Here is a 10,935-nt window from a genome sequence, read left to right as displayed (position 1 = left end):
AGAGTTTCTCTTTAAAACAAAAGGAAGCTTTTGTATTTGATTATGACCGAGGCAAATGATAAAGTCACACATCTTGATAAGTTATAAGCTGTTATGTACAAACATACAATGCACAGAAACTATGAATTTATTAAAAATGCGAGTTAATATATCATTGGCCATGACAAAATAAAAAACTTGTAATGTGACGTGTTTCTTTTTGGTGTTTGCATTTGGTTTGTAAGTTTAATACTGTAATTTACTCACTCCGCCCGAAAAGAAATTTGTCATCTAAGAATTTTCATTGGATTTAATATAATTTATCTATCTATCTATCTATCTATCTATACATTATATAAAGCGCGTGACAATAATCTTACGTAAGATGTCACGTAAAATAAAGGTTAAAGAAACGTGTAACGTAAAATGTTTAAAATCTTGTTTTATATAATATATAGATAATTTATCAAATCAAATCTTCACTCTGAAATCTAAATTTTAATAAATAAGTAGTTAATGATATTTAATAGCTAGTTTTTGAAGTGAATAATTCTTATGGATGATGATTCGTATACAATTAACTATTATCCATACACAATCATACATGCTTAAATTGGCGTACTGATATCATCATAAAACATACTACCATTACAAATGTCCACTTACTTTTTTCAAACAGTTTTAAAAAATATTACTAACTTCATTCTTCACTAACTATAATTTTTCTCTCTCAAAACTACATTTTCTTATTGGTTGAAATACAAAATGAATATTTGAAATGATAATCTCAAAAGGAAAATATGAAGACTTACGGTGGAACGGATAGAATATTTAACTTTACATGAACATAGATAATATTTAGTTATATACAAATCACTTTCCAATTAATTTTAGAAAAAAATATACATAGTAAGAGAGGTCCTAACGGTTCCACCCTGGGGCCCGCCCAGCCATCCGTCCAGCTGGGCGCCGATGGCAGCGGACCGCCCACGGTTCCGCCCAGCCGATCGTCCAGACCTTCATCCCTTTGTGCGTGGTCTCTTGAAATATTTGAGGACGAAATTTACCTTCTTTTCTTTTTCTTTTTCTTTGTATTTTATCTTTCAGCTCAATGAAGTAATAGGATGTAAATGGAGGTTGATGTAAATGGAGGTTGAATATGAAGATGGGGATATTTTTTACTCTGTATTCTTTTTTAATGGTGGGTTCAAAAAGTTTGTGGCTTACATTGATTTGAGTATACATTTTTATTATTTTATTTTATCTTTTAAATAAATATTTAATCAAATTAATTTTTAAGTTTTAAATTTGATGTAATTTAATAATTAATAATTACTTAATAATTAAAATTATATTTATAATACCAGTAATAAATAATAATAAAAGTATTTTCAATTTAGTTAAAATAATCGAAAGTAATAAATTATATTTATGTTTAATTTTAATTATTTAATTGTTTAGAAAGAAATAAAAAGTAATTAAAAAATATGGAAAAAATGAGTAATTGTTGGGAGTGTTTAGTTCTAGATTTAGTCCTGAGAAAAAAGTGTTGTGACGCTGATGTGACGTCTAGTCCGGAAGGACTAAAACGAAAGGGAGCTCTCTAAAAGGTTGACATTTATTTTGTAATAGAATAGAATACATGGTACTTCTATTTTCTCGTTTTGGTAACAGATACTCCGTATTTCGTTTGCTTTCGCTTTGCGTTATCTCGATCGTCTTGTTATTGGTCCCTCCCTTCTTGAGGTTTCACGCGCGGCCGTGCTTTGCCAACATTCTGAATTCTATATTAACATTATTATCTCAAACCCTAAACTATCATATTATGTCTTTGAAACCCCTTGACCTTTTATTGCTTTTACTTTATAACCCTTTAAAAATGACAAGTATATATAAATAACTATTGATCGTAAGTAATATTCTTTTTGAGAACAAGTTGTATATGTTCAAAATATATCGAGAACTTGAGGTGACCAGTGACCACACATTAGGAAAGCATTCATGTTTTGGCAAAAAATGAAAAATGAAAAATATACATAGGTTACATTGGTTGTTAGTTTGTTACTAACTTACTATATACATCAAGGGACTTGTTTGGTGATATTTATAAGATAAGGTGTTCAAGTTGTTGATTTTGTTTAAAGAGGGGTGTAAAGTTTGAGTTAGTGAACAATAATGTTTGGTTTCTCTACGAAAGTGGTTAGTCTTGATGTGTCACATCTCCATTAATAACAACATACTACATGCGTTTTAAATGATGAGGTAAATTATGACCATTTGATATGGTAGAAACTAGAAAACATCAAAACTTTTTTTTCTTTCAGTTAAAAAACGATATACTCTACTATATACAGTGAAATAAAGACTATATACTCTTATTCTTATTAAACAATACGAAGTATATGAAATAAAATATTCTCCTACGATATGATATTTATAAATATGGATATATATATATATATATATATATATATATATATATATATATATATATATATATATATATATATATAGGGGCAGGATCAATGGGAAGTAACAAATCGGGGGGAAGCAAATTTTTTTTTGTTCGATTTTTTTTTGGAATTTTTTTTTCCCGGCATCAAGATCACACGAAAATATGAACATTTAGAAGAGACACTTCGTGATGAATGTTATTATTTAGGCGGGAAAACAATCGACAAAAATAACATTCAAGATAATATTGTTCGTGAAGAATATAAACGTTTTTTTTCCATGTTTTGTGAAGTAAAATTTAGCCCGATTTAGAGTTTAGGGTTTAGGGTTTGGTGTTTTGGGTTTATGGAATAAACCCAAAACACCAAACCCTAAACCCTAAACCCTAAACCCTAAACTTTAAACCGTTCGTGTTAAAAACTCAATCTAAATCCTAAATCTAAACCCTAAATCTAAACCCTAAACCCTAAATTTCTAAACCCTAATATCTAAACCCTATAAACCCTAATATCTAAACCCTAATATCTAAACCCCAATAGCTAAAACCTCAACATACGCTCGAAAAACACGATAATTGTTATATATTACTTCTTCGAGCGTTTTTCCGCCAAAATAAAAACATTTATCACAAAGTGTCTCTACTAAATGTTCATATTTTCATCTCATCTATAATGTCCGTGAACAAAGTTTTTTCAAAAAATGAAGAAAAAAAAATTTTTTGCTTCCCCCCTATTGGTTACTTCCCTCTTGATCCTACCACTATATATATATATATATATATATATATATATATATATATATATATATATATATATATATATATATATATATATATATATATATATATATAGCCAAAAGTTCAAACGAGAACCATAAAAAAGGCGAAAACTGCGAGAATTTTTTATTTATAAAGATTTTCACATTTAACTAGAATGAAGCACACATAAACCTTGATGATGATTATGAATGAACATAAAATAGTTTGAAAAACACTTATATTTTACATATATAATTAAATATATAGTTTCTCGTTCACATGTGCATATTTGTTTCTGAACATGTGAATAGTTTCATATTATTAACAACATAACATGTAATTTGAGCTAATGAACATATGTTTGTTAATGATATGTGCATTAATTAATATTTGCATGTAATTTGTTGCATCTAAACGCATAAAAACTATTAAATTAAATAGTTCTCGCAGTTCTCACCTTTTTAGTGGTTCTCGTTTGAACTTGCCCTATATATATATATATATATATATATATATATATATATATATATATATATATATATATATATATATATATATATATATATATATATATATATAAAATCAAGAGTGAAGCACTTTTTGGGGGGAAATAATTTTTTTTTTGCTTTTTTGATTTTTTTTCAGGCATCAAGATCACATGAAAATATGAACATTTAAAAAAGACACTTTGTGATGAATGTTATTATTTTAGCGGGAAAATGCTAGAAGAGAAAAATGAAAACATGCATCATGTGTAATATTATGCTTCTGATTTTTTTTTTTTTTAGGGTTTAAAAATTAGGGCGTTAAAATTTAGGGTTTAGCTATTAGGGTATAGAAATTAGGGTTTCGGGTTTAGAATTCATCCAATCTATAATGTTCGTGAAAATTTTTTTTCAAAAAACGAAAAAAAAATTGCTTCCCCCCGCTTCCTCCCAATTGGTTACTTCCCATTGATCCTATATATATATATATATATATATATATATATATATATATATATATATATATATATATATATATATATATATATATATATATATATATATATATATATATATATATATATATATATATATATATATATATATATATATATCTACACACACACACACACTAGTGAAATTACCCGTAAAACTACGGGTTTGTTTAAACGAAACAGTTTAATAATATGTTTTAGGTATTTAATGAACGTAAATGTTAAAGTCATTTAGTTTAATGACCCGTGGAACTACAGAGTCCGACTAAGAAACTCATCAGCTGAATATTTCATGAAACATCTAAAATGCATATTAAACAATTTACATCCAATCATAAGAGATAATATTGGTTGTAATTTTATTTTAAAAGTGTAAATTAAAATATAAATTTAAAATTAGTTTCCTTCCGCCTAACTTTTATACCTTCTCGTCATCAATTCAAAATAATTAATTAAAATAATTCAAAATTATTTAATTTTAATAATTAAAATAATTATTAATGAGATTTAATAATAATAATTAATTAATAAGATTTTATATTAATTCAAAATTATTTAGATTAATGACATCACCTACTATGCTTAAGATTTTTATCTTTTATTTTTTAATTTTTTTTTCTAACAAAAGAATTAGCCTAATAATGACATCATCATTATAGAATTTTAATAGAAACTATTTCCTCCCCAACACATTGGAGGACATAATGTTTGTTTATTTTACTTGTATTATTAGCTTTAATGCTTGCAACCTATGTAATTAAATAATATAACGGGTTTCAATTTTTATGAAGAAATATGACATAGTTGGAAGTGATTCAGTCTTGAGTTAGTTCTGGTGAGGAAATGATAATGTAGTACGAATGTGATTATTAGTATTGGTGAAAAAGTATGTCATAGTTAAAAATGGCTTTACAAACATAAAATTTAGTAAAGTCTAGAGAAAAAATAAATGACACGTTAATCTCTGAATGTTTCCCTCATTTGTTATACATTAATAAACAATATATGCATTATACATCCACAGTACATGAATTACTATGCACAAAATTTACATTTTTCGAAGTTTTTGATTGACATCGATTCTGAAAAACAATAATTTGTTTTATAATTATTCCGAATGAACACTTTAAATTATGTAAAATTTATGTATTGTCTTTTATACAATCTAAAAATCATACAATCATCTATTGAATTTACCCGAAACAACATTGGTTAAATGCTAACCAAACAAACACAAAAACCATTGAGCCCTCCAAATAACCTAGACAACAAGAGAAACATTAGAAGTAGTTGTCAAGGAGCATATTGAAGGCGTATACATGCAACAAACTGATGAAATTGAAGAACTCACAAAAACCACAAGTGATAAGGCATTATAGCAATAAACCTTACTTTCAATCAAACTGACCAATTGAGAACTCAATCCACCTAAACAACTCTCGTCTTCGACGATTAAACACCACTCAATCTCCTACACACAGAGGTGAAGCCAGAATTTACGGATAGTGGATGCATTTCATAAAAATTAAATATTAACATAAAATTTTCAAATGCACATCGTAACTATGACATATGTTAATCATATTAAGGGATGCTTGTGTTTATTATTTAGGGATATTGACAACTAATATACAATTTTTTAACACACTATAATTTGTTTATTTGAAGAGTTGGGGAATACAAAACTCCACATGCATTCCCCTGTCTCCGCCTCTCCCTACACATACTAAAAATAATATAACCACCTACCGATAACTATCTGAAACCCGCACCTCACACCCTCCTAAAAAAATCACCTTAAATCGACACCAAAGCTGATGAAAGCATAGAGGGTCAATAAGATTAACTTAGTAATAATAGAAAAAATCCTTATAAATTCATTAAATCATTGGTCAAATCTACAAATTTTATACTAGATACTAGATCTTAAAGATATTATAGGTTGTGACCACACACAACAACCTAGTTTGTATACTCATCTCTCTTCCATAAATGTTTTCCCTTGATCATAACCAAAAAATCTTTTAACCACAACACACAAACAAATTAAAATTAAAATTAAAATATTTCTACTCTCATAGTCTCATCTCACACACATGCACATACATATACATAAACACATTCCATGTTTGCATATGTTACTCAAATAATTCCAATGCTCATCCATCATTTTCTAAAAACTTCTTAAAGAAAGACTAAAACTTTGGTGGTGGGTCTCTATGGATTTTGGGGGTTTAGATAGACTTCTCTCTTCAGACACCGATAACATCATAAACAATACTAATTATAACTCTCTGATTTCTGGTTATGATTTGGATCCAAATCCCAAATTATATAGCTTTAAACATGAAAGGTCTCTTTCTGCTACTGCTCACAATCAAGACTTAAAAGTGCCTAAAATTAATCAAGATTGTTTCTCAAAGACAATGCTACAACAACAACAACAACAACAGAGATCTAACAGTATCAATTCTGTTTTGTCTGAATCACAGAATATGCTTAGCTTTTCTTCACCAAACATACATCAGACTTCAACACTACCTTGTTATGCTAGAAATAATGCAGGTAATAACTAATAACTACTACTATTTATTATTATTTTTTACTTTTACATTATTTGTAGCCAAACTGGCAATTTATTATTATATTTATACTCTGTTTTTCAGTGTTTGTCTTGTAAACTGGTAGTATATGTGTTTATTTAAATTTTAAATAAAAAATAAAAACTATGAGAAGGGTTTTGTAATTGCACATGGGGAGTTTAATTTTGAACAAAGCTCTTTGTGTTTATTAACGTATCTATCACTGAATTTTGTAAGTTAAAAAAAAAACACATCTCTTTATTTGTTCTTTTTCCATTGTTATGCTTTCCATTGTGTTTTATGTTTATGATATATAATATATAATAATATAATGATAATGATATAAAATATAAAATATAGTTTTCTATGGGTTTGGTGCATGTTCAAGTGGGGTATCATTTTATACAAAATTTTTGGTGATGGCATAGATTAGATATTAAATATAATATAATTTATCTAAAAAAAAAAACTACTCCTATATTTTTTCTTGCTTCTGTTTTTAATGTTTGAGTTGTAAACTTGTAGCAATATTTACTTTCTTTTGAGATGGCTTTGGTGAATGCTATATCTAAATGGTTGTGAACTTGTAATTAATCTTTTCATAGAATTATGAGATATGCTCATTTGGGATTTCTTGTTGAACCAAATCTTAGAAGAAAAAAAACTAAACTTTTTTAGTTTTTTGTTACTAACATTTTATGTTTATAAATGTTTATTTTTATGAATTTATGAATTATGAATATGACATTTTTGTGGAATTAATTAAAGGTTATGATGGAAATATGCGTGGGGTACTAGCAGGAGTAAAGGGACCATTCACACCATCACAATGGATGGAATTAGAACATCAAGCATTAATCTTTAAATACATAACTGTTAATGCACCCATTCCATCTAATCTCCTTATTCCCATCAAAAAAGCTCTTGAATCTGCTGCATTTTCTTCTAATCTTAGACAACCCACTTGTAAGTCCTCTATGTTTCCCATTCCTCATATTAAAGAAAAAAAAAAAAAATGATATAGTACTAGAAGTTGTTTGTTGAATGTTTTGGACAGATGGATGGGTTGGATTCCATTTAGGGTTCTCGAATAGTTCCGATCCGGAGCCAGGACGATGCAGGAGAACCGATGGGAAGAAATGGCGGTGCTCAAAAGACGCGGTTGAGGATCAAAAGTATTGTGAACGGCATATGAACAGAGGCCGTCACCGTTCAAGAAAGCCTGTGGAAGGCCAAAATGGTCATTCCGTCCCTAACGGACCTACCACCACCGCGGCTACAGCTAAAGTCTTAGCTGCTTCCGCCGCGGTGGTAAACAACCCCATCATCAACCACTTGCACCAACAAAATCAGCATCAACAACTTAACAACCAAATGTTGCCTGCTATCTCACTCAATCCTACTCCATATTCCAATGAAAACAGGTAAATTGTCATTATGTCAATGTACTACTTTTTCATATATGAGTGAAATAAACTGTATTGAATAAAGATTCCTCTCAATGTTGTCTAAACTTTTTAGTCATTTTGTACTAACAAATACTAACATTGAAAACATGTGATTGTTGTGCAGAAGTTATTTAAACAAGGGAAATACATTGTCTGCGAAAATCGAACCAACCGACCAAACCATGCTACCTTCATCATCTATTGACCTAAAACAAAATCCACTTTCGGAGTTCGGGCTTGTTTGTTCAGATTCGTTACTCAACCCGTTACATAAAACCAACGGCGTCAGTGAAAAATCTCAAAATTCTCTTCGACAGTTCATGGACGACTGGCCGCATTCAGACAAAACACAACTATCTATCTCCATTCCAATGGCTTCAACCGACTTCATGTCATCAACTTCGTCCCCTTTAAACATTGGATTAGGTGTTGGTAACACTACCAATAATACCAATGTGTACGATGAAACGTCACAACAAGTAAATTGGATCCCAATTTCTTGGGAACCATCAATGGGCGGGCCATTAGGCGAAGTACTGAATCATAGTACCAATAGCAGCCCGCCCGCTTTAGACTTGATGACCGACGGTTGGGGAAGTAGTCAACAAACAACATTGTCTCCAACTGGTGTCCTGCAAAAGACTGCGTTCGGTTGTTTTTCAAATAGTAGTGCTGGAAGCAGCCCAAGAACCGATAACAGTATTCTTGGATCGACGCTTTTCGCTTCCTCGTTGCCATTGTTGTAAACTTGATCTTAAATCAAAACTGAATCTTTCAAGATTTGTCTTGGAAATTAATTAATATAACTAAGTTGAGTTCATTTATTTATCTTTATGTTTTGAAAGGCACTTTTTAAATTATATATATATATTTTTTTAAATTAGCAAAAGAGAAATTCTATTGAAAAGCATTTCACAAAGAGTGAAAGCTTACAGTACATCAAGGCTTGTAAAGGGGTTTGCATTATTTAGTAGTCCTTGTAGACACCAAATTGAAGTGATTTTGAATTTTTGGTGATGTTATTATGAATGCAATATTTGGTCGGTAGGAAGCATGTTTGCAGTTGGGTAGTTATAACACACTGTGGGGCTGTCTGACTCTTAATTTTTAAGACCGTATGTACTCATCCTACTGAAAATGGCAATGAAAAAAACGGGTGAACATTATCTAGTGTTTCATGAGTTTTTATTTTTGGTGATCAATATTGGATTATGAATTTTAATAGTAAATCACAACATGGCCACAATGATGAATAGTGAGATTTGCATTAATTACCATGTTTTTCTTTTACGAAAAACATAAACTTTTATAACTAAGGATCAAATCGATGAAAGTCCAAGACAACATACAAAAAAAAAAAAAAAAAAAAAAAAGACCGAGCAAAACATAAACCGAGACCAACAAACAACCGCACGAAAAAAGACACTAAAACTATAAACTACACCTAGAATAACAAAAGAGAACCCAAACAAGAAGAAAATATCGGGAAGAAAATGAAACATCAAAAGAAAAAAAAAAATTATCCCGTTGCGTTTGTTAGACAATATGAACCCCGTAGGTTATTATGCTTTTTTATTCTTTTTTTTTTTTTTAACGTAATCTTTTTTTCCATAATTAAAGCTTGAACTGCAAGTTAAAGGCAGTCTACATTTCTTCTTAAATATCAAACACTTAACAAAAACGAAATTCAAAAGCTTGCTTACACACCGACAATTCATCACCATTACCATTACCAAGAAACACTACTAATCTGCTCTGGGTGCAGCCCACTCAACACTCAAGATAAGGTTATCATACACATACCCATTAAGCTTAGCAATAGCTTTCTCACCTTCTTCCCTTCTCAAAAAATTAACAAACCCAAACCCACGGCTCATTCCCGTCTTCTTATCCATAGCAACATAAACCCTAGACACACTCCCAAACTGCCTAAACAGCTCCATCAAATCAGGCTCACGTGTATCCTCAGACAAATTATTGACCCGAACCGAATGCTCATAGATCCTACGTCGCATGTTGGGTGGGACATAGACTTTGAAGGGAGGAAATAGACAGATGGACGATGAGTCAGCAGGGGTGGGCTGCGCTAGATCCTTGTAGGGGCACTTTGAGGTCCAGTGATCACCTTTTTTACCACATGTCCTGCAAACCATGAATACCGCACCACCTTTTGACATTTGAGCTAATGGGTCACCATGAACCGCATCATCATGAACCGCATCATCAAATTTAGCACATGAACGTGTCTCAACAGCGCGTTTACTGAGCTGGGTATTAGCAAGCTTACGAACACGATTACTTGTAGTAATCTTAACACGATTGCCTTCGTCGTTAAACTTGTACTCGATAACTTTCTTCAAAGCGTGTTTACCCCATCTAGGTTTTTGAATTTCAACACCCATGACTGCTAATTGAGAGAGAGAGAGATCGATTAAGATCTACAAATTAGGGATTTTGGTTATTATGCTTTATTGACACACTATTTATAGAGAGTACAAGGTAACTTAGAAACCCTAAACTCACAAACGGGCCGGGCCTAATCTATACTCTAACACTCCCAGTCCGAACGGCAAAATCACGAAAGTTTGCACTGAAACAAAATACTTATATTATATTAAAGAAATAAAATAAACTCTCTATAACTTTTTTTTCCTCGTATTTGTTGCATCGGATTGACTGATAAATGTTGATTGATTGCATTGCTTGACTGCGTTTCCTTTTCCGTAGCGTTTTTCT

General features: G+C 30.4%; 2 protein-coding genes across 2 annotated transcripts; one reads left to right on the top strand and one right to left on the bottom strand.

The window, feature by feature from the left end:
- The first annotated feature begins 6,330 nt into the window (after window positions 1-6,330).
- On the top strand, window positions 6,331-8,945 carry LOC139898762 (growth-regulating factor 6-like). The gene is made up of 4 exons (XM_071881529.1): window positions 6,331-6,734; window positions 7,520-7,717; window positions 7,809-8,109; window positions 8,315-8,945. Exons 1-4 carry the CDS (start codon window positions 6,389-6,391, stop codon window positions 8,943-8,945), a joined length of 1,476 nt encoding a protein of 491 aa, XP_071737630.1. The 5' UTR covers window positions 6,331-6,388.
- A 999-nt stretch (window positions 8,946-9,944) lies between these two features.
- Window positions 9,945-10,601, bottom strand: LOC139902174 (uncharacterized). Its single transcript, XM_071884826.1, has one exon. The coding sequence runs from the start codon at window positions 10,599-10,601 to the stop codon at window positions 9,945-9,947; it is 657 nt and encodes a 218-aa protein (XP_071740927.1).
- Between the last annotated feature and the right edge of the window lie 334 nt (window positions 10,602-10,935).

This window comes from Rutidosis leptorrhynchoides, chromosome 3 (assembly GCF_046630445.1).
Source record: "Rutidosis leptorrhynchoides isolate AG116_Rl617_1_P2 chromosome 3, CSIRO_AGI_Rlap_v1, whole genome shotgun sequence".
Taxonomy (NCBI): Eukaryota; Viridiplantae; Streptophyta; class Magnoliopsida; order Asterales; family Asteraceae; genus Rutidosis; species Rutidosis leptorrhynchoides.
Note: the sequence above shows the minus strand (reverse complement) of the source record. Positions and strands in the feature narration are given on the sequence as shown.